Source organism: Coccinella septempunctata, chromosome 2 (genome assembly GCF_907165205.1).
Source record: "Coccinella septempunctata chromosome 2, icCocSept1.1, whole genome shotgun sequence".
NCBI lineage: Eukaryota > Metazoa > Arthropoda > Insecta > Coleoptera > Coccinellidae > Coccinella > Coccinella septempunctata.
Genome location: NC_058190.1, coordinates 19,195,228 through 19,220,758, shown reverse-complemented (window position 1 = coordinate 19,220,758; position 25,531 = coordinate 19,195,228). Strand labels below are relative to the sequence as shown.

The 25,531-nt window shown below is 36.7% G+C and overlaps 2 protein-coding genes across 7 annotated transcripts in view; one reads left to right on the top strand and one right to left on the bottom strand.

Moving 5' to 3' along the window:
* LOC123307700 overlaps positions 1-25,531 on the bottom strand; it is a 322,483-nt gene that overhangs the window by 89,344 nt on the left and 207,608 nt on the right. The gene's annotated exons all lie outside the window — the stretch shown is intronic.
* On the top strand, positions 364-23,851 carry LOC123307703. 4 transcript variants are annotated; one of them, XM_044890110.1, is made up of 4 exons: positions 364-444; positions 20,908-21,934; positions 22,062-22,247; positions 22,766-23,851. In XM_044890110.1, the coding sequence occupies exons 2-4, from the start codon at positions 21,870-21,872 to the stop codon at positions 23,199-23,201; spliced, it is 687 nt and encodes a 228-aa protein (XP_044746045.1). In that variant the 5' UTR covers positions 364-444; positions 20,908-21,869; the 3' UTR covers positions 23,202-23,851. The 4 variants fall into 4 exon arrangements, 3 of the variants coding, with proteins under 3 accessions (XP_044746045.1, XP_044746047.1, XP_044746046.1); XM_044890112.1 differs by lacking the exon at positions 364-444 and adding an exon at positions 22,372-22,687 and having other exon boundaries at positions 20,146-21,934; XM_044890111.1 differs by lacking the exon at positions 364-444 and adding an exon at positions 22,372-22,653 and having other exon boundaries at positions 20,147-21,934.

Here is a 25,531-nt window from a genome sequence, read left to right as displayed (position 1 = left end):
ATAATAATTTGGCAAGTTGTTCGGTAGGAATAGATCATATTTGGATCAATTTAGTAAAGAAGGAGCTCTCATCCGGTAATTTCAAAATTAAATGAATCAACGTTTCTCTGCAGTCTCTATTTCTATGTATTGACAATTAATGTCAAACAAAGCCACAATTCAGAAGATTTTCGAGAATAGATTTTTCGTCTGATGAAGGAGTCTGATATAGACTCCGAAACGTTACCACTTAAAATTATAATTTCAACGTTATTTATTTTCGGTTCATTGTCAGGCAACAATTTTTTCTAGTTAATTTGCTCCTGACAAATTAGTGCAAGAATTTACGCAGGAGCAAATCGTCGATTTCATTTTTAATTGATTTTGTTTCAGAGATTGGGAGTGAAAACCCTAAAAAGTTTATTGAGAAACATTCATTTACTCAGCTCTTTTCAAAATTACAGGGTGAGTAGAAAGAAATGCATAATTCGTATTTTTGGTACATAGTATTCGCTATATAACATATATTTTACGGCTAAAGATAGTTGTGAACATAATCTTGAGATTAACCGGCTAAACTTAAGTGTAACGTCAGCCCATCGTCTAAAAATGTAGAAGCTAATGGAAAAGATGAAAAGGCTTGAGAGGCGCAAATTTTCAGGAATTAAAAAAATCTTTGAAAATAGTAATTCTAATACTTTTTTATATGAATTTCACATATTTTTAATAGCAAAATAGCATTCGGTTGAGCATATTTTCGTTTCTACTGCGTCTCAACGCATTCTTATCATATACTCCAAAAATCTAAACACCTGATGAAAAAATTCGAAACAAACATGCTATTTTAAGTGCGAGGGAAAACTGTTGAGTTAATGGTTATCATTTATTTTGTGCCGTACTTCTTATTTCGTAAGCACCGAGTGGTAGAGTTAAGAGCAAAGATCAACTGATTTAGAGGCTTGGGAATTCTCTGTTTTTTCGAAAATCACAGCACATCCATGTCCGCGGATATCAACAAACGAAAGACGAATAACCGGAGCATATAAGCACGTACTTCTCTCGACTCGGGAAACAGATACGAAATATGATAGAAAAGCTGCGTATTGTGCTTCTATTGTTTGAAACAACACTTGAGGCAACTGAACGACCAGATTCAGAACGTTCAAGGGAAGTCTTAACTCCACAGTTGCCGGTGAGGTAAATTGATCAAACGATAAGTGAATGATGATTTATTAATTACAATCTATGCTTATATACTAAATCGAACCATAACAATAAAAATATAATAACATTTCCTTATTTGGTCACAAATGGATTCGCGAAGTCCCTGGTTGTTGTACCGTGTTCCTTCCAGTCAGCAGATTTCAGACCAGTAGGTGCCGTGATCCACTTCGATTGTTCATCAATTCGAATTCTAATGGAATTTTTCATCGGAAATGAATATCGGAATGGATAATTTGAAATAATTGTTGAAGCTTAGGGCCCGTGTGAAGTATGTCATTTAAACTGATTAGTTTGGTTGTTTCCCGATCTTCTTTGATTACGGCCTGATGAGGAATGTAGTATCTTGTTTTGTTTGTAATTCGATCCGATGGTATCATATGGTTCAGTTGAATGCATTCTTATATGAACTCTCTATACATCGTCCCCAATGTTTTGTCTTTCATGAACTTCTTCTCCATCTGCAGAAGACGAGCGTCGGCGGTTTTTTTGGATTTTTCTAAGGATTGTTCATTATCTCTGAATGGTAGGAGTACCGTATATGTGCCAGCTTGATTTCTTGTGTGAGATTTTGCGTAGAATTCATCGCAGATGTTATTTTGATCATTATTGTTCCTTTGAGCTTGTGGCTCTGGAAGACTTCTTTTCTGGCGCTCGTTTTCCTAGTGGATTCGTTCTGTTCCCTGGGGTTCTGGAAATGTGGATCCGGAAGGCTTGTTCGCTGGCTCGGATTTGGCGCTGGATGGCTTCTTCACGGATTTTTTCGTTGGCTCTGGAGGGCTTCTGCTGGCGCTGGCGTTGGCTCTGGAAGGCTTCCCCACAGACGCTGGCGGTGTGATCGAGATTAGGGCCGTAAATCCTTTCTCTCGATCCGGCTCGAAGGAGCCGGATTTTGCTTCCATTGTTTGAAACAACACTTGAGGCAACTGAACGAGCAGACTCAGAACGTTCAAGGGAAGTCTTAACTCCACAGTTACCGGTGAGGTAAATTGATCAAACGATAAGTGAATGATGATTTATTAATTACAATCCATGCTTATATACTAAATCGAACCATAACAATAAAAATAACATTTCCTTATTTGGTCACAAATGGATTCGCGAAGTCCCCGGTTGTTGTACCGTGTTCTTTTCAGTCAGCAGATTTTGGTAGGTGCCGTGATCCACTTTGATTGTTCATCAATTCGAATTCTAATGAAATTTTCCATCGGAAATGAATATCGGAATGGATAATTTTAGTAAAACAGCCAAGCGACATTAGAACATCAGCTGACATTGACGTAACATATGTGTATTTCAATCAGCAACTGATCCAGATTTGTACTTTGATATTTCATTTAGAGTCCCAAGGGACTCTAATGTCAACCAAAATAAAAAAAAAATACAAATGTAGTTGTGACGGAGTTCCTGTTAATGTAATGAAAAAATGTGTCTGTGAGATAATAATAATAATCTTTATTTCTTAAGTTTAATATAAAAGCATATAAACAAAAGAAAACGTCGAATACAATCGTTCATTCAAAGAACTCTGAAATGGAATAACAATTCTTATTCAGAAGTAATGATTGATCCCTGTTTTTGAAGACAAAAACATTCGCAGCACTTTGTATTTCGAAGGGTAATGCATTAAAAATCTTGCATCCTCTAAATTGCAAATTTTTCTGGCAATACGCAGTACTATGTTTCTTAGGAGCTAACAAAAATTTTTCTCTAGTCTTATAAACATGACTCGTATCAGCTATAAATAAAGATCTATTCTCATACACATAAACGCAAATTTCAAAAATGTATATTCCTGTTAATGTGAGTATTCTCAAATCTTTGAAGCCTGATCTGCATGATTCTCGAAAAGGAATCCAAGTATTCTAATTGCATACTTCTGTAAAAGGAATATTTTTTTAACATCAGTTGAACATCCCCAATTCAACACACCATATCCCAAGTGACAATGAATACTAGCAAAATAAATTGTTCTCAATATTGCATTACTCCAATAGTTTTTCATGAATTTGAGTACGTAATTTCCCACACAAAAATTCTATATGCTCAGTCTATCGACATCTAGCATCCACTACAATACCCAGAAGAATTGGGGGCAACAAAAGGAATTTCACAATCCGCAGTTCGAATTGCGTCACATCTCTCCTCGGTTCTCTCAGTGAAAAATGTACCACATGAGTTTTGGACATATTAATTAACAAACCATTTTTCCCCGACTATTTAAAAATATCGGTAAAAATACTAGCAACATCAATTCTGACTTGCTCAATATTAGCAATAGAAACAAGAATATTGGTATCTTCGCCAAAACACATAATTTGACATAACGGTAATCTTTTCCGGGCGAACCAAGGAAGATCATTACTATAGATTACATATAATTCAGGGCCTACAATCGACCCCTGAGGGACTTCCCCACTAATGGATAGAACACTACTCAGTAATCCTCCAAATATCACAAAATCTTAAAAAACCCACAACCTTCATACCACCATCCAGATATGATACAATTTCTTTATGAAATTTATAAAGGGCAGTTTCAGTGCTGCAGTTATTCGTGAACCCATGTTGTGTCATAAAAATCAATGAATGTTGTTTTTCAAAGAAATAAGCTAATCGATCATTCATTTTTAGCTCATAAAGTTTTCCTATACTTGACAAGATACTAACAGAATGATAACTGTCATAAGAATTACTGTCTCCTCTCTTGTACACAGGGTTGTGTTCGGAATCAACGTCGAATCATCGCCCTGTGTGCGTCCGACGTCTGAAACGGTTGTTCTATTGGTTGTCGGATCGTTAAGTCCTGTTTTTTTTTATGTAGCAGGGGGAAAATCTGCAAAACAGACGAACACACCCTCTCCTGAGGGGGAACAGTGTGGGGATTCTCACTCTCTTGAGCTCGAGACCCACTTAAAACCCTTAACTGCTTCTTCATAGGTTCCGGGCATTTTGCCTATTAACCAGTTGACTCTTAGGCGGTGAACACATATGAGCGGCCGCGGCCACGATCACGTTCACGATCGAGAAACGATCGAACTCGTCCCATGCAAATGTATTATTGCGCACATAATATCACGATCTGTTCAGCGATATAGCGGCGTTCAGTCGCGATGTCACGATCGTGATCGTGGCCGCGGCCGCTCATATGTGTTCACCGCTTTATGGTTTCTGGACTCTCACACGATCATAGTCATGTTTATAGTTGTATGCTGCCTATATCTTTTATAGGTTAAGCTCTTCTTTGGTTATATTTAAATCCTCAACTGATCTCTCAGTCTTCGGTGGTAGGTTCTTGACCTTCTAGCTTCTTCTGTTGGATCGTAGTCGACTAATCTTCGTAGTTCCTCATTGGGATGTTGTTTGGCTTTGTCGAATATCCTTTCCGCCTTTCTCTTCATAAATTCTGTAGCTGGTTTCCATTCCAAGTCCTTGTAGATTTGTTTGTTTCTAACAAACCAGGGTACATCCATCGCCATTCTAAGGAGTTTTCAGTATTCTCTTGATGTGGGTCTTGGCTGCGAAGCACCATGCCGCCGATCCATATGTGAGTTGTGGTCGCGCGATAGTTTTAATCATCGTCAACTTGATGTTCTTATTCATATGACTTCTTCTGCCTATGATTGGATTAAGTCTACTCATTGCGGCTTTTGTTTTATCAACTGCATATTCGATGTGGTTTTTCCATGTTAGCACTCTGTCAAGCTTCACTCCTAGGTATGTTGTTTCATTTTTCCGTTCAACCTCTTCTCCATCAACTTCAAGGTTTTCTTCCATCCTCAATCTTCTCTTTTGCAATAATATTGCTTGAGTCTTTCTTCCATTGATTTGGATTTTCCATTTGATGCACCATTTGAGTAATTCATCTATGGTTTCCTGCAGTCTCTGGTGTATGATCTCTGGGCGTCGATGTCTGAACGCTATTCCTTTGTCATCTGCGTACAAGGTGAGCATATTTCTAGCATTGTTCGGGATATCATGAACGTATATTACGTAAAGTAGAGGTCCAAGTACAGATCTTTGAGCCCGGGTGTCCACTGGAAGCGTATTCGAGCGGCTACAAGCTCACGCGAAACGAGCGTTTGTACAGATGTACAACAACATAGATGCCTCTACAAAACAGGCGGCGCGGCGCTACAGAGGTTGTCTACTGGAGGCGGCTTCGTGCGTTCAATTCAGTGTTGGAGCCGAAGGATCGTGCTCAATCCAGTATTGCTTGTTGTTTGCGATGGCTGCAATTTTTATATATATATATATATATATTAGACTGATTCAAAAAAATCTACTTTCTTTTTTTTCGAGAAACACATCCCTTATTATCTTCAGGACACTGAAAAATGACGTCTGTGAAAATATTAGCCAAAAATCTTATTATTTAGAGGTCGCTCATCGAGGATTTCTATTTTCCCTACTAATAGCAGGGAAAAAAAATTTATTTCTAGTTAAAAAATTCCAGTTCGCAAACCAATGGACGGATTCCATTGAGCGATATATTTTTATGTAGGGAGTTAGGTGCTCTACAAAAACTGCCACCTAAAGTTTTTCCATAAAACGGCTTTTCGAAAAGTTATTAGAGCTTGAAATTAAAGTTTTGTCGAAGTAGCTCTTTTCACTCGGATATCGGGGAGAAATTATTGGAATTTACTTTGAAAATCAGGAAATCCTTCTCGAAAGTTACAATTGATAGGAGTCTATTTAGATTTAAATCATTTATGACATCCCCAAATTGTCAACCTCAACAATTGTTAGGGAGTTAGTATTTCATACTCTTCAGAATCAAATTATTTAGCATCTCTTATTTCTCATTCACTTGGGTCAGAAAGAATGATTGGTTTTGTGCCCTCTTTCAGATTAGTGTTTGATCGTAAACTCGGTACTTGTCTTCAGTTTCATCCATAATACAATTTTGTGTATTCATTATTTTTGCAAACCCAAAATGGCCGCATTCACAAAATTCTCGCTATATGATTTCATTGGAGAAGGCATTATGTAGTGAAAGTAACATATAGATGATAGGATCTTTCTGTTGTTAACGATTCAGTGGAGCGACTGGAGCGAGTTATTGGTTTAATTGAAGAATGCAATAACTACTAAAAGAAGAATGAAGAATAAACAGTTACAGTTCCTTTTACAATTGATAAACGAACATCGTCATCGTTTTCCGGATTGCATTTAAAAAAATTGAAATTATCTGTTTAGAACATATAATGTATTATAAATGTTGAATATACCAACTCCAATATTATTTTTCACAACCGAATAAATGCTTTCTATATGCGACTTATTTCTAATATCATTAAACCTACCAATCCCACAAATATCGAGATATTTGTTGAAAAATTGATAGTTCACTATTTTGTGACAGCGGCTATTTTGGGTTTATAAAAATAATGAATACACAAAATTGTATTATGACTGAAACTGAAGACAAATACTGGGTTTAAGAACAAACACTAATCTGAAAGAGGGCACAAAACCAATCATTCTTTGTGACCCAAGTGAATGAGAAATAATAGATGCTGAATAATTTGATTCTGAAGATATCGATTGAAATTTATTTTGGGAGGATTTTGCATCTCTTCATAAACTTTTTAGGGTTTTCACTCCCAATCTCTGAAACAAAATCAATTAAAAATGAAATCAACGATTTGCTCCTGCGTAAATTCTTGCATTAATTTGTCAGGAGCAAATTAACTAGAAAAAATTGTTGCCTGACAATGAACTCAAAATAAATAACGTTGAAATTATAATTCTTCGTAACGTTTCGGAGTCTATATCAGACTCCTTCATCAGACGGAAAAATCTACTCTTGAAAATCTTCTGAATTGTCGCTTTTTGTCTGACATTAATTGCCAACACACAGAAACAGAGACTGCACAGAAACGTTGATTCATTTAATTTTGAAATTACCGGATGACAGCTCCTTCTTTAGTAAATTGATCCAAATATGACCTATTCCTATCGAACAATTTGCCAAATTATTATCTTGATCTAATAGAATACACGTAGACTCTTTAATTTTTCGTTTAAAATGGTCTGGTTCTGTCATTAAAATTTTAGTGTTGTCCCAATCCATCATGTGGTCTCCCGTATTAGAACAAATGTGATCTGCGATTTGTGATCGATTAATTTCTCTATTTTTAATATTATTTTTATGTTCGCGTTTTCTTATTTCTAGAGGTCTGGACGTTTCACCTGTATAAGTTTTACCACAAATACAGGGTATGTTGTAAATACAATTTTTTGATTTTTGTTTTTCGTTCAAAGGTTTAGTCTTTGTTAATATAGATCTTAAATCATTTTGCGTTTTAAAAACAGTTCGTATGTTGAACTTCGAACCGATTCTTCTTATTTTTTCTGAAAGGCCATTAACATAAGGAATTACATTCAATAAATTTGGTTGTTCTTGACGGTTTGTTGGTTGTTCCTGATCATTATTACGATTTTGATTAGTCATTTTTCTCTCCAAATTTAATATTGTTTTTTCAATAAAATTTTTTGGGTATTGATTATCCCTAAGAAAATGTTTAATGAAGTCAACTTCATTATTTCTAATTTCGGGTGTAGATGAAATTAAATTAGCTCTATCATAAAGTGTTTTAATGATACCTCTTTTGACACTTACTTGGTAACTCACCCCAGCACATACCGCCAAACTATCATTCAACTCTCCTTCCTGATTTCCCCTCCTATCAATACTGACCCCCAAGTAGATGAACTGTTCTACCTGCTGTATCACCTCTCCCTCTATTTCCACCCTCACTTCATCCTCCTCCTCTGAAACTCTCATTATTTTTGTCTTCTTTCTATTGATTTCCATTCCATACTTCTTCAATGTTTCATACCAGATATCCACATTTTTCTGTATTCCCCTCTTACTTCCCGACATCAGCACCACATCATCTGCAAACGCACATTCTGATATCTCTATCCTCTCCATCCTCCAGTGTCCTACAAACAATTTAGACATATTTTCCTTGCATTCTTTTATAATTTCATCCAAGAATATTATAAACAGCAGAGGGCTTAGTGTTCCCCCCTGCCTCAGTCCATCCCTTGTTACAAATTCTGCTGATCTCATGTTTTGCCTTATGACAAAGTTAACATTTCTCTTGTAAATACTCTGGATCGACTGCAACATTCCTGAGTCAACACCACGCTTCCTTAGTATTTCCCACAGCTTCTTTCTTCTGACCTTATCGAAAGCCTTGACCAAATCTATAAACACAAAATAGGGAGTCCTTTTGTTTTTCCTTACTTTCTCAATTATCTGCTTAATTGTGAATATATGATCTTGAGTACTTCTTCCTTTAATGAACCCGCTTTGTGCCTCGTCTAGGGATTTCTCTTCATGTGCTCTCAGTCGCTGTTCGAGTATAGATTCATACACCTTCAACGCAGTATTCATTGATGTTATCCCTCTGTAATTACTACATTCTTTTTTATCTCCGCTCTTATAGATAGGAACAATCAAAGCCCTCCTCCAGTCCTCCGGTATTTCTTTCTCGTTCCACGTTTTCTGACAGATCACTCTAAAAATTTCTCTACCGATATTCCCCATATTTTTCATCATCTCTGGTGCTATCAGATCACATCCAGCTGATTTTCCACTTTTCAACTTATTTAATGCTTCGTTAATTTCCTCTATACTTATATGGTCTTCATCAGTGTTTGTTCGAGCATCCTTTCCGACAGCTTCCTCAGGCATGACATATCCATCGTTTCCCTCCAAGAGTTCTATAAAATACTCTCTCCATCTTCCCATGATTTCCTTCTCACTTGTCAGTAATTCCTTTTGTTTGTTTCTTATGGTTATTTGTTCTAATCCCTTTTTCTTTCTCGTATTTTTTAACATTCTATAGAACAATTTTTTGTTCTCATTAGCATATTTTTCCATTTTATCCCCAAACTCAGTCCAGTTCTTTTCCTTGTTGCTCTTGATCATTTCTTTAACTATTTTTCTTTTTTCCTTGTACCTCATATAACTTTCCTCAGTTCTTTCTCTTAAGTATTCTTTCCATCTGTTCTTCTTGCATTTTATCTCTTTTTTAATGTCCTCACTCCACCAAGAAGTATATTTCCTTTTTCCTTTGACTCTTACACTTCCACAAACCTCCTTAGCTGTTGCCAATACTTTTGTCTTGAAGTCGACCCACAAATCCTCCAGCCTCCAGTTACAGTTGACTACATCTACCCTTGAAAGTTCTTCTTCTAATTTTGTTCTGTACTTCTCTGCATTCACACGTTCTCTTAGCTTATAATATTTAATCCGTTCATAACATCTTTCATTTTGTTTTTCGACCTTCCCTCCCTCATCCTCTTCTACCATTTTCGCAACCAACATGTAGTGATCGGTTCCTAATTCAGCTCCCCTGTATACTCTCACATCATTCACCTCTCTCCTACTATCCCTCTCCACGACTATGTAATCTATAATTGATCTATCTTCTGTTTTTGGTCCCTGTCTTGTGTACTTATGAATATCCTTATGTTCAAAGAAAGTATTCGTCACTATTAAATCGTTCACTCTGCAGTATTCAATAAGTCTATTTCCATTATTTGTCTTCTTATCTTCACCATATTTGCCCACAACTCCATTATTATCCTGTGAAATACCAACTCTACCGTTGATATCTCCGCATATTATAATTTTTCCCTTACAGTTCTCCTTTGCCATATTCAATTCATCCCAGAATTTATCTTTTTCTTCCGCTCTTGCATCCTCGTTCGGCCCGTATACTACCAATATAGATATAATTCGGTTCGTACTCTTTTTTAGACGCAGTAAGAGAATCCTTTCAGAGTACACCTCCCAGTGGTCCACAAATTGACTCCATCTCTTATTTATCAGACATCCCACTCCCGCTGCACCGTGTTTTTCATATTCCACTCCACCGTATACCAGAATGTGCCCATTTTCCATCAATTGTTCTCCTTTCCCCTTCTTTTTTGTCTCTGTTATACCTAAAACGTCAATGTTATACCTCTCAAACTCTCCTATTAAATCCAATTCTTTTCCCCTTATTCCTCTAACATTCCATGTGGCCAATTTCCACTCTCTCCATTTAATTTTCGTTCCAACCAGAATATTATCCTCCATATTTCCCACTTTCTTTCCCCTAGTCATCTCTTTTCTCTGTGTGTTTCCATATTCATCTTCATTTTCCTGCTTAGTCGTCATCTTTTCAGCACTTCCGTGGTCACTAATCATAATTAGTTTTTTGCTAAATTTCCTCTGTTCCGAGTTACATTTTGTTCCTTTACTCCTTGTTCCTTCTCATCCCAGACATATAGTATTCCATCTATCGTTATTTTCTGATATCCTATTTTCACATTTCTTTCTTTGTCTCTCTCCACTTTTCCTATTTCTAGGATCTGCTTCTGGATTTGTCTCTCCTTTGGGGTAAGGTCGTTTTCTATAATTGTTTTCTTTCCTTTCAAATTATGTTTCTTCTTCATTACCTGTTGTTTTTGCTCCCAACTACCTACTTCAGCGACAAACATTTCAATATTTGTAACTTGATTTATTCTGTATGCTCTTTTAATTTCAACTTTTGTCTTCAGTTCATTTTCTATGTACGTTTGAATTTCCTCCTTCTCTTTTCCAACCTCAATTGCAAGATTCTTGACTACAATATTGTTTCTCCTCCTTCTTTTTTCCTCTCTTTCGGCCTTATCTTCCAGAACTTCAATTCTTTTCTCTAACATTTTCTTCTCCTCATTCGATTTTTTCTCTCTTTTCTGCATTTCTTCCCGCATATTCTTGATCTCAATCTTTAGTTCTTCTGTATTTTTCCTCATTTCCACCATCATTTGTTCCATCATCATCTTGAACATATGTTCTAGGTTTCCGGAATCCATTTCTTCCCCACCCTTTCTTAGTTTCAGGTTTGGTGATCTCAGTACTTTTTTATTCCTTCCAATAGACTCCGCTTCTATCTCTTCGAACTCGTCACTCCTATTGCGTTTCTTATCCGCTAGACTCATTAAGGATCACCTGTTGCCGTATCCTCGTCGATTTACGCGTATAACCGCCGTGCGTCAGCAGAGCGGTTGCGTCAGCCCCCTACTTAATTCAGGTGTTGACCCGCCTCTACCGCTGGCTCGTCAGTTACAGCTTTCCTTTACTATATCGGGTTTGTTGTTATTAACCTTTTTTCTTGAGTGTTTTATTTCCTTTTTCTCAATTTTTGTGAAACGGGCAGACTCACCTGAAAATTCAATCACCCACCAATTGAACTTTGAAAAAACCTCTACCTCACGCTCTTATTTTCAATTTATCTTATCTTATTCACACTTTCCCAGACTATCGTAACACGCTCGACTATACCGAAGCAGCATCGACGATCCAAATTTTTATAGCCAAAATCAAATCGAGAATTCAATCATTTCTACTGTCAATCGAAGAACAGACCTTATGTGTCCCAACTACTACTGAATGAATCGAATTTTATTTTACTGAAAATGCGATGAAAACAACGAGAAACAATTCTTCCAATAAGTATTCAATTGTTTGAACGACTCATCCAGCAAAACTATCCTAGGTTTCTTCCTCAGCTAATTTTTTGGTGACCAAAAATGCGTGTTTTCGTTTTTTTTTTTTCGATTTTATCTCCCCTGGAAAACTGAATATAAACAAAGCTTAATTTTTTTTATTATAGATCACTGAATTCTCGATTGAGGCGGCGTTCCTCAACCCGTTTCCATATTAGAATATATCAATGTTGAGCAAAATTTCAGAGATATTGTCGTTGACTGTCCATGACCACGAAATGGTCTATGGCGTTTTAAATCTGAAATCTTAACGAAAAAATTTTATTTGTGTAATGAACGCGTGTTTTCAATCGATGAGAAATTTAATGCTTTACAACTTTTTTATACGCTTTTATACTTCTCTCATATATAAGCTGCTTTCAAAGATTTTTCCGAGAAATCAATATGAAATATAACATTTTAAAATGTTTCAGAAAATTGTCCCAACTTTGGGATCCATTAGTGAGAAAAAGTACACACTTGATCTCATTCGACGTAGAATTCAGTACTCTATAGCTTTTCTCGCAAGTAATCAGTCGATATCCGTATTTCTTGAAGACATATGATTGAAAAACTACAAAAAAACCCTATTTCTTGGCCGCCAAAAGTTATGCTCAATTCATTTGAAGTAAAAAAGCCAAGATTATTTAATTAGGATACTGATAAGCAATAGAAATCTTTTATAGGCACAAAATCCTTACTGAATCTCAATTTAACCGGACTGAAATGAATGAGCCAACGGGAGTGCACGCGCTACACTCGCTACAGATCCCATTTCAGGCGGATCGCGCGTACGAGCTCGTAGCCGCTTGAAAAAGCTCGCTCGAAGTCGCCTGCAGTGGACAACGCTGTATTGAAATACGTTACTTGGGATCTGTAGCGGCTTGCCGCACGTTCACGCTCGTTTCGAGTGAGCGCGTAGCCGCTCGAGTACACTTCCAGTGGACACCCGGGCTGAGGCACTCCCGCTTCCAATTGTCTGGTTTGAGAGGTTGCTCCATCTATCTTAACATAAAAGTTTCTTGGTCTGATAGATCATTTCCTTGTAGCGACATGTTAGATTGATTTTCACGGAACTTTGAGGAAAGCAGTTGGTCAAAAAACTACATTCAACTAATGCCAACGTTTCGTAGATATATTTCTACTTCAAATTTTAGACGGAGTTTTCCTAAGTTTCTCTACAAGTTCGATTCCAATTTGCTCAACAAGCTAATATTGACATCTTTTGTGTGTAAATCATAAGTTCGACTTTGCCCTGAAGAAGTAGAAATATATCTACGAAACGTTGGCATTAGTTGAATGTAGTTTTTTGACCAACTGCTTTCCTCAAAGTTCCGTGAAAATCAATCTAATAAAAGTTTCTATTCCTTAGATAGTTCCTTATAATCTTGCAAAGCTTGGTCGAATATCCTACTTTCTTCATCTTGTAGATTAGGCCTTCGTGCCATACTATATCAAAAGCTCTCTCGATATCCATCAGAACTAATCCTGTGGCCTGTTTGGTCTGCATTCCTTCGGTAACGTATTCTATGAGCCGTAGCAATTGGAGTTCAGTCGAATGTTCTCGTCGAAATTCAAATTGTTCGGGTGGAATTATTTTCAACATTTCTGTTTCCTCATTCAACCTTTTAGCGATAACCCTCTCGACGATTTTTCCTAGTGCTGATAGTAGACTGATTGGTCTATAATTTTGGTTAAGTCCTGTTAAAGAGCGCGTTGGACAACGTTCGACGTTGATTCCGAACACAACCCAGGTGTTACTATGGCTAGCTTGAGTTTGTCCGGAAAAATACCTGCCTCGATGGATAGATTCAAAAGTTAATGGCTTACAAAGTTCCAGCTTACATATCTTTATCATTTTATTGGATATGTTATCAAATCCCGCAGAGTTTGTTTTTTTGAGTTTAGCGATCAAATCAACACATCACCCTCACATACAGGAGTCATAAACATCATGGTTTACAATTGAACTGGACATTACTATCTGTGAATTCAGTATCAACATAAGCTGACAATGGGGTTAAATTTAGAAAATTAGCATTGAAATTATTTGCTACATCGACATCAGAAATTCTTACGCCATTCTCTACAATACTTATGTCATCTTTACAGTATTGTTTTTTTAGATGCTCTCGATAAGCTTCCAAGTAGTTTTTGTTTTATTACTAGACTGAGCTATTTCAGTATCACAATGCATCACATGAATATCAGATAGTTTTTCCCTATACATTTCGTTATAAAACCGATAATTATCCTTTAATTGTTCATCCTACTTGGCTAGTTCACCAAATAAGCTTACTTGGTTTTTAAGCTCTCTTAATTCAGGATTATCAATTACAACTCTTGCATGTGTTGAACAAGCGTTGAATTCTTTAATAGGAAACGATTTCTCGTAGTAGTACAGAAGTATTTGCGAAAAACAGTTGAATGCCATATTGGGACATACATGATCAAAAACATCAGCCCAGTTTTCCCGATCTAAATATGACCTGAAGATCTCAATATTTTCAGCGCTATGCACTCTGGCATGGACTGGACGCTTATATTTTCTTTCACAAGTACTAGATTCCACTCTAATTACAATAGCACTGTAATCGGAAATGAAAAATTCATTCACCTCCACTGAAAAACCATCATCGAAATGAATCAGAAAATTATTAGCATGTTTTCGATGTTTGAGTGATTCTAGTCGGTGAAGAATTTACTGCTTGAAAATTAAACCATGCAATAGAATCTCTAAAAATGCTGAGTTATCACTAACAGTTGAAAGATCCATATTTAAATCTCCACCAATAACTACCCTACATGACATATTACATAAAAAAACGAGAAATTCATTAAAAACTTGCTAAAATAAGCAATCATCTTCCGATAAAGGTCTATAACAAGCAGCAATCGCTAAACCCCTAGCTGAAATAATTCTGATGCAACAACATTAAAAAACGCCTTCAATATTTACAACATGAAAGTCATAAATGCAATTATCCCTTTTATATATGACAACACCACCATGCTCCATAATTATCCTGCAATAACTTGTGCAGAGTGAGAAGTTTCTTAATTTTATTAAATTGATATTGTCTTGCTAATGTTCATTAAGTAGTAAAAATCGGAACTTACCTCTGAGAAAATGTCATCCAACATGAGTATCTTATTACCAACACTCCATGTTTTGATGAATTATCCTGATCTTACTTAATTTGTCCCTGAAAAGGCTATTCCGAAGTAGCGTTCAAGAGGCCGGCTTCAAAAGAAAAGCCTGGTGCTGAAGAAAACGATGATCACTTGCTCTGTTGAACCAATTGGTGCTAACTAAAACTTTATCATACTCATTCTCTCTTATAGACACTATGAAAGATGCATAGCTTTCCGGGTATCTTGTCTTCACTAGTTCACATTTCACACCAGTGAAGTTTTCAGCCAAAAATTATTGAAGTTCCTCCACTGTTGTTGTTGGTCTCAGGTAAGAGACATGAAGTGTCCCCGTGCCCTGTATTTTTCAATACCTTCAACTGGAGATGGATCATCATAATTCCCCACAACAAGTGTTCTCCGAGATTTAGGTTTTCTCCTAGACTGAAATTTCCACTCTGATTTCTCTTCCTCAGATCTCTCTAGTGGAATGTCTTTTTCCATATCTATGTACTTATTCATCTCGAACGGAGAATGTCTGCTGGCACTTTGTGCAGAACACAATATGTGTATAACGAACACCTACTTTCTTAGGAGACCCAATTCAAGGGGGACCTGGTTCCACCGCGCTCAGGGCATTGGCATACTCTCGACTATGTGATCGTGAGAAGAAAATATCTCAAAGAGGTGTTGGTGACTAAACCCAGAGCAGATCTGGAGTGCTGGACGGATCATAGGCTGGTCATCACGAGAATGAAGATCTCAATGCTCCCGAAATACCAACGCAAGTCAAAGTTACTAAGAGAGCGCCTTCAAATCTCCAAACTACAAAACACTTCTACGAAGGAAAGCTTCACAGCTGCCGTCAAAGATAGCCTAACACCATCGGATTATATTGACGACATTGAGAGTCACTGTCTCCTCTTCAAATCATCTCTTACAAATACAGAGAAAGAAATACTGGACACAGAACGCTCCCGAAAATCCCCAGACTGGTTCGCCGACAGAGATACTCATATCGCACCCCTTTTGGAGGCAAAACACAAAGCGATGAAAACAGCAATTAACAAGTCTGGCGATGTTGCAGCCCAAAAATGTTTTATAAACATAAAACGCGAGGTCCGTCAAGAAATAAGAAAAATCAAGGACAGCTGGTGGAAAGAAAAAGCTAGGGAAATACAAGCTTACGCCGATAACCACGAATACAGGCGTTTTTTCGAAGCTATTGAAACTGTTTATGATCCAAGCAGAAAAGCTAACTTTCCTATAAGAGATGCTCATGGAGCTATTCTAACTGATTATAGAAAAATTCTCGTAAGATGGAAGGAGCATAACTCACAGGTCTTGAATCAAAATAACGACTGGTATTTATCCATTTTAGACCTGATGACGAAATCTCGATGTCGGAAATCATAAGTGCGATAAAAAATATGAAAAATGATAAGTCACCTGGTCTAGACGGCATTCCAGCGGAGATATTCAAAGCCTTGGATGAAGACATTGTCAATAGTCTCCTAATACTATTCCGCAAGATCTGGGAATAGGGAGATGTGCCACAAGACTTCAGAGACGCTTTAGTTATCAACATCTATAAGAACAAAGGCGATACGTCAAATTGCAACAATTACAGGGGCATATCGTTGCTTAGTGTGGCCGGTAAAATTATCTCGAAGATTATGGCTAATCGTCTGATTCCACTCTAAGGCCCGTAAGATTAATCGTAGTTTAAACCAAGAATGAGGGTTTAAACTTTGGATAACGATTATTTCTTAAGATCAAACATAGTTAATCCATCAAGGATGGTTTAAACTATCGATTAGTTTAAACCTTCGGGTCAGTAGGTTTAAACCATCCAAAAGGGATTAAACCCTATATATTCTATGAAACTATTTTTTACCTGCTCTATGAAGTTTTTTGAAGTTTCTTGTTTGTTTTGATTGAAGAAATTGTGTTTAGGTTTGCGTTGCTGGTTAGAGAATTATTGAGTTCAATGTTTGAGAATGAACATGGAATTGGAATATGATGATTGCAAGTGATTCGAGTTTAGATATTGAAATCTTGCACGAGCTGAATGATTTCAATAGGTATCATGATAGACCATATATTTTCCGTGATCAAGAAAATCATTGGGATACATGGGATGATATCGAATGCGATCTCCAAAACTTCTGCAAGAGCAATTTTTAGTGAGATTGAGAAAAAAATAAGCCCACCTCAAGGTGAAATATCAACATTCAATTTCGTATTTTGTCTCACTTGCAATCCATATTCTGAATTGCTATATGTTCAAAAGCAATTCCTTATTTCCACTTCGAAATGTGCCTTTCGTACATTTAGTAGGTATACTAAATGTAGATATTTTCAGAAACGAAGCACCGAATGCTATGTATCAACCATAGGTTTTACCTCACACCTCAATAATATAACAATAATAATGCTGATACAAAGATCGCAACAGAATAAACTGATCGCTGCAGTCTGACAGAAGCACTGATCCAAAGATTAACACAGAAAACTAAGAAATGACAATCAATGAATCACAATTAGTTCAAATAGCCAACTATTTTGACAACTGCACAGGATTAGTTAATCTATTCTCATTTCGTACTTGATCTTGACACGACGGTTTAAACCATAGATTAACTTTAATCGGAGATTTCTTAATCAGAAGTTTAAACTACAATTAATCTTACGGGCCTTAGAAAAGCTATTTCCTGAATCCCAGTGGCTTTCGAACAAATCGAGGTACGGTGGACCTAATTTTTACACTACGACAGCTGCAAGAGAAGGCTCGTGAACAACAATAAAGGATCTATACTATAAATCGATTTAATAAGTTAGGCATTCGACTCGGTGAATCGAAGAGCGCTCTGGGAAATCATGGGACGTCTTGGAGTACCCGAAAAATTCTTAGCAGTGTGTAAAAGACTTCATACCAACATCACCGCTAGAATACAGCATAATGGTTCTACAACCGACCATTTCTCAACCAACTCTGGAATAAAACAAGGCTGCGTGTTAGCGCCTTTACTGTTCAATATTTTCGCCATAGCTGTATCGATAATTCCTGACATGAGTGTGCCTGTAAGAAGTGTTGGGATAAGATTCAGATTTGATGGAGGCCTGTTTAACCTGAAGCGCCTCAGAGCAAAAACCTTTACCAAGTTTATCACGGAACTTCAATATGCAGACGACTGTTCACTTATCGCTATCAGTTCAGAGGATCTACAGATAATGTTGGTTGGACACCTATAAACATATATACGAAGCTTTAGGCCTTAGACTCAATATCGACAAAACCAAAATCCTGGTAAGTCCGCCAGGAAGCCTTCAAACAGATATCAGCCTGGAGAATGAAACTCTAGAACAGGTCGAGCAGTTCAAATACTTGGGAAGCTTCATAATTACTAGGGCTAACCTAGACACGGAAGTACAAAACCGTATAAATTCGGCATCACGGGCATTCTGGAAGCTAAAGGACAGAGTGTTTCAAAATCACGACCTCAATCTGAAGACCAAGACAGCTGTTTACAAAGCAGTGGTCCTCCGAACGCTTCTTTACGGAAGCGAAAGCTGGACGCCCCACAGGCGACATATTAAACAGCTTGAACAAACGCAACAACGTCATCTAAGGCAGATAATGCACATCAGATGGTTCCACAAAGTTTCGAATGCAGAAGTCTTGCAATGCGCGAGTTGTACAACAATTGAGGCCCAAGTAACGAGGGCCCGACGCGTTCTCGAGCGCGGTGGCGTTTTTTCTTATTTTGAAGCTAATGATTCAAGAATAACGGAAAAAATATAATCTGACAGTTTTAGCAAGCCGAAACAATAAAAATTGGCCATAAAGGTCACAAAAATCAGTTTTTTTGAATTATCTCCTTCTCTGGGCTTCAAATCTTTTTCGCATTCATTATAAAAGTTGTAGAGCATACAATTTTCAACAAATTTTGTAACAAGCAATTTTTTTTACGTTCAAACGTTCTTGAGATATATGGCGGTTAATGCGAGGTGTTTAGCGATACATGCTAAAGCGAAAATTCACTCGTTGGAAAATAAACAAATAGTACAACACTCAAATTTTCGTGACTAAATTGTCATAATAGAAATATCTTGTCATTTTGACACAATTGTAGATTAGACTGGGATTCTACATTGACCTTGCCCTTTCGCATGTGTGGCTAAGCTTCTCGCCCTTTTCGCCCTCTAACTCGAGAACGGTTAAGAGTATGTAAAATTCATCACTGGTATTCGTGTCCTGACTTTTTAAATAATCAACTATGTAGTGGCAAAGAGGACATCTCATTAAGGATTTTTATTTCCCCTGTCCTCTTTGCCACTACATAGTTGATTATTTAGTATGTAAAATTGCTTCAGACAAAAGTTGTGTAGAATTTTATTATCTACAACTTTCATAATGAATACAAAACGATTAGAGGTACAGGCGGGGGGGAAATATTCGAAAAAAAGGGATTTTTATCATATTTAAAGTGTCAGATTAAGAAAACCCCCCCTGATTAGTGTCAGATCAATGGGTCAATACGTCAACAACACCGAGATTAACCATCTGTATGAAAATCTGACACGCTCGAGTATGTTTTTCTTTCTACCATCTAATCTTCAAAATCCACTAGTTCTCCACGGTGCTCGAGTAAATAGCGATATAGCATCGTCGGCTCCCCAACTATAGAGTCACTTTCTTGTCTCTGGCCAGTTGCTTTATGGTATTACGGCACTCCCATGTCAGCAGAGATCTCTGGCAGTGTGATTCCAGAGACCTCAGCGCGTCCTGGCTGTCCGTGGAGATATAGATAAGCGCACCTTTGAGGTTCATTTCAAGACACTCCTGAGCGCATACGTAAACAGCCAGTGTCTCGGTCTGTCAAATAGAGAATTCATTCCCGGCTTTGGAAATCCTCAGTTAAGGTCCATATACGCCGATGCCGGTGCCCCTTTCTGATTTTGATCCATCAATAAACTATGTGGATGACTTTTTGTCCAAACGATTTACGAAACTTATTGCACTAGGACGGTCAGCTATGACCATTTCAAAGAGCGTCTCGAAATCGAAAATGATTGGCATAACATCCGATGGTTTTGCCAAGAGGTTTGAGTCCAGTTGATTCAATATCCTTATATGTCCAACCCAGTTTCCGGATAGGAGATTCCCGTTAAGGGATATTCTGAATGCTTCTAGCAGGCTACATTTCCTCACATGTAAGTGTAGGGAAGGCAGATCAAGTATGGCATCAAGCGCTGCTGTAGAAGCTGTGTGCATAGCTCCCGTTACACCAACACAGACAGGTTTTTGCAGTTTCTGCAGCCAGCTGGGTGTGGTGACCTCTTCGGTTTTTGTCCATCATGCTAGAGACGCATAGGTGACAATATTGCGTACCACCGCTGTGCGGTGGTGCGGTTTCATGCCCCAAGTCTTTCCACAGAGTATTTTGCAAGCCCACATAAAGAGTCTTTTGCAAGCCCACATGGCCGCCGTGGCATTCATAGAGTCTTATTCATGTGTTTTCTCCAGTTGACACCTAGATATTTGCACTCACTGGAGAACCCCAATGTTTCCCAACATTTCGAGCTGAATCTCCTTTGCCGCAAGGTTGCCTTCGACCTCTTTGAGAAGATGGTGGAGGGCGTCTACAGTGAATTTCTATGAAACCTTATTGTGTATTCTTGATTTTTGTAGTACCTTGAACACTGCCTACTGTAATCGCCGATCTCTTCTGTATGGAGTTCCAATTCAATTCCCGATCGCCAGTTGACGCACTCGCAGTTGGAATCAAAACATCGTTATCAGCTACCAGCACCTGTGCAGAATTTTTCAATTTTTTGTTCAATACTGCAATCTGATCATCTTTTTCACGGAATTCACTTTCCTTAACGGAAATCTTGAATTTTAGAACCAAAATATTTTCCACTAATAGAAGATTTCTATTTCTTCAATTATTTTTAACATCAGATCCATCGTCGTAGAGTCATAAATTATACTGCTGGTTTCAGAATTTTACACTTCTTTTATGTTTTTTTTTTCAGAATTCTCAACTTCAATTATGGCACCGGAACTGTGGCACGCCATTATTTCTCCACAGCATTTTCCAAATTCCACCCTACAGCTAGTGTGAATGACTAACAAACACTACATTTTACGCAACTTTTCACCACGTTATTTCTACAATATCCGCATTTAGGAATATCAGATTGAAGAGCAATGCTCGCACCGACTTTCTCACTCGACGAAATATTGAGTATAAAATTAGTCATTTCACAAATAATTGATAAAATTCAAGTATAGTATATTTCCTAATCATTTGAAATTGGCATTGATAAAGCCCATACACAAAAAAGGGAACATAGATTCTTTTGAAAGTTATAGACCAAAGATATTACACACCAAGATAGAGCATAGTGAGAGAGAAAACGTCCTCGAAATAAGATAGCTATATGTTTATATTTTGATCAGAACCAAAACAATAAACCACATACAACGATTGGTTGAAAGAATCGTTTTTTCCGAAGTAAGCCGAAGTGATGATCAAAACCAAAACAATAAACCACATACAACGATTGGTTGTAAGAATCGTGTTTTCCGAAGCTATCCGAATGATGCTGAATTGTTAAGCAGCGTTGGCAATATTTTTGGAAAAGTATATAATCCCAGGTTTTCGCTTCCGTTCGAGAGGAAATATGACATAATTATTTCAATGTAAAATGTATCGCCTATTGAATAAATGATAATACTGACAGTACTAATGCTTGATGAATTCAGGATATGTTCTAAGCCAAGTTACAGAATGAAATTATGTTCATAAATTTAATATAAAAAAATAAGGAGATGAAGAAGAAAGAAGTTTGGCAACGTTGTTTATTTAACAACCCACTTCGAATGGCCACATGTTTACATATTCTCGAATCTTGAATGATACAAACGTTATTGTTGGACGATTTACGTGAAAACGGTGTTAGACAATAATTATTTTTAACTAGAAACTGCAAAAATGGTGAATCGCTGTGTGGTGTGCAAAAAGATCAGCAGTAAAAGCAGTGGGAAATCCATGCACCGGTAAGTAAACAACATCAAACGATATTTTCCATAGGCGTAGCTTGGGATACCTAGCTTTTTTCATTAGTCTCGTACTACTAATTTCGTATTGCTTAATTTATCACTAAAGAATTTTTCCTCTCATTAGAATGCCTATTTATAGTGCTCGACAGAAATTATGGATGGACCCGTTAAAACTGAAAATTTCAGAATCTTCCAAATGGGTATATGTTTGCTCTGACCATTTCTGTGACGGAGATTTCATCCTTAAATTTGGAAAAAAAAGTTTGAAAACTGAAGCTATTCCATCCAGGATTTCATTGCCTGATCCTTGGTGAGTATTCTGAATATTTTGAATGTATCGAGTGAAATCAATCATTTAAATGATGTTACTATAATAAATCAAGGGATTACACAATTCTTATTGAAGAATCCTAATTTTTTATATTTTATTTCAGTTCAAGTAACACATTAGCGGCTTCAGACAAAAGGTATATGACCCAGGACCCATCAGATGTTGGTAAAGTTGGGGAGTCCTCAAAATCGATTGGTTCTGAATTATCAGAAACTTCAGATTTGTCTGCTACCGCAAGTGCTTCAGATTTATCTGCCACGTTGACTGCTTTCGATTTATCTGCTACAGACATGTCTGTTGCTTTGGCCGCTTCAGATTTATAAGGCAAAGTCGATTCCTTAGAAGTATTTGATACTGAAAAATTTGCAGCACCACATACAAATACGTGAGTGTATTGAATATTATTTCGAATGCATCAGGTGAAAACAATCATTTAAAAAGTGTTAGTCTTGCGATCATTTTCAACCATAATTTATGTTGATATGTTTTCATTTCAGTTCATGTTGCACATCGACTGCTTCAGATGGAAGGAGTGTGACCCAGACACTCTCAGATATTGGTAGAGTAGAGGAATTCCCAAAACTGAGTGGTTCTGAACTATCTAAAACTTCAACAGCTTCAGAATTGTCTGCTATATTAACTGCTTCAGATTTGTCTGCTACAATTACCAATTCAGAATCATCTTGTACTTTGGCAGCTGCAGATGTATCAGACACACTGGTTTCCTCAAAACTACACGATACTAAAGAATTCAGAGCAAGAAGGAAAAGAAAAAGTTTTGTTGGTGATGTAACTGAGGAAGATTTCAGGTCACCAAAACGAGGAAAATATGCCTTCTCTCTTGCTAAACGAAAAATTGGAGAACAAAAGAGGGCACTGGAAGCAATGAGGAAGAGAAAAAGAAGGCTCCAACAAAAAATCTCAGATCTCTAATACTTAATTCAAGTTCAGCTATGAATTCAGTAATCTAATAAAAGAATTATGCTTTTTAAATAGTCCCTCTTATTATAAATGTTGCATATAAATGTTGAGCTACAGGATTATTGTGATATGTTTTTATAAAGGAATTTTTTGTCAGTATTATGTTTTCAATCATTTAATAAGAACATTCAATCATTTAAATTTAAAGTATAATTTTGATAAAGACGCATTAACTATTTTGAGAATTGTCTGAGTCTTAGTTAATTTTGTGAGCTCCTTATTGACCTATTAATTTATGTCATTGTACTGTAATGTTTTTCCGGATGGAGTAGTATAATAATAATTAAGAATTGTTCTTATAAGATTTTGTTCATTTTTTCTATAGGAATATTTCTTCTATTCCTGTTCGACTACAAAAGCAAATTTTAATGAATTATTGTGATTAATTTCTAAATAAAATGTAGAAAACAAAATTTAAGGCTATATCACATATTATTTTCTACTGAAATACTAGCTATCAACATGATCGAATCTGTATTTTTGGAATTATTGAAAAAATAAATTTTTTCTCACATCAGTGGTTTAGCAATTTTTTTTGAAATCTACCTTTATCAAAAAATTTCCCTTGGCACAATAAGTGAACGGCCTAGTGCAAAACCTGAAATACCTCGATGTATGGCAATGTTATGGATCATACTAAACAAATATTTTGGATAGTCGACAATCATATGTGTGAATATTTCGTTTTGACTCTCGTTAAAACTTCGGAGATATATGGGAAAAATTCGTGCTTCAGATTGGTACCCCGAATTGATATCCCAGGGTTGAATAGGGGCGGTCTGCAAGCAGTAAAAGAAATTTTTTTACGGAATATCATAACCATTTGTGCGAAGATTTCTTTTAAAACTTCGGAGTTATATCGAAAACAATTCGTGCCTCAGGTCATTTCAGTTCAATTTAACGAGAAATTATATCAAACAATTTTATTTTCCAAACGAATTGATGTAATTATCAAATTCATATACACCCATCATTACTATTCTTCACACCGCTATTATAAAAGATATTACATATTATTATTTACAACTTTTCAACTACGCCACTGGTTTCTGTTTAATATTGCCGCGTTTGTTTGTAAACATTCAGTGTTTATTATGCGGACAAAACATTCCATGCATTCAGTATAGGGATGCTCCATCTTGGTGTGTAATATCTTTGTTATAGACCAATTAGTATTTTGTTTTTCGAAAATTTATGAACATTTTATGTGTAAGAGATTGATGATGAAGTTCTTGAATGATTGTAATGTCCAACGCTTCTCAGCATGGTTACTTGGTAGGACGCTCAGTTCGCTGTATCAATTCACCGAAAGAGTAGTAAAACAATGCATATTGAGGACGATAAGCTTGATCTTGGTTTGGTTATAGATCTGGCCAGCGCCTATGACTGTTTATTCAGGCCATTCTTATTGAAAAAGCTCGAGAGATTGGTAATCAAGAGCAATGTGATGAAGTGGATGGCTTCTTATCTGTCTGAACGATCGCGAAGGGTGTCTATCACTAGAGTGTTCGATTTCAATGATGTTAAATCTGAGTTGGAGTCATATTTCAACAAATAAAAATATGGTTCGCAAAGAATAAATTAGTTATGAATAATAGTAAGACATCAGCTGTTCTGTTCAGCACTAAGAGATTGATTAGATTACCATCTAAAGAGACAGTGCCCTTTCCTTAGATGGTAATGAAGTAAAAATTGAGGGTGATGTCAAGTTTCTGGGTGTATATTTGATGGGTATCTGGGGTGGTCTTACCAAATAGATCACTTAGTTGGATACGTTGTCAGGACTTTTTCAGAGCATTTAAGAGTTCAGAAGTTGAAGACGGAATACTTCGCCAATTTTGAGTCTTTGCTACGCTACGGTGTCATTTTTTGGGTATCATGAAGTGAAGTAGAAAGACTGTTCGTTATGCAAAAAAGGTAAATTGTAAGGTATATGATCAAAATGAAATTCAATCAGTCATGTAGAGGTGTATTTAGAAGAAACAAATTGCTTACTACCTATGGTATATATTTAGTTGAGTTCTTGTTTTCTTTTTCAAGAATAAGAATATTTTCTCAGCCCACACAACTAGGAGCAACTACCCTCTACGATCTTTGAATTTACACTATCCTATATATAGATTATCTTCAACCGAGAAGCACCCTTCCTATGTGCATCAAGATTTTCAATAAGCTACATGATAATATAAAGAGGCTGAACAATTTCAAACTGTTTAACAGAAAAGTGAGGGATTTTAAATTTGAATTGGAACCATATTGTTTGTATGATTACTTGGTTTAAC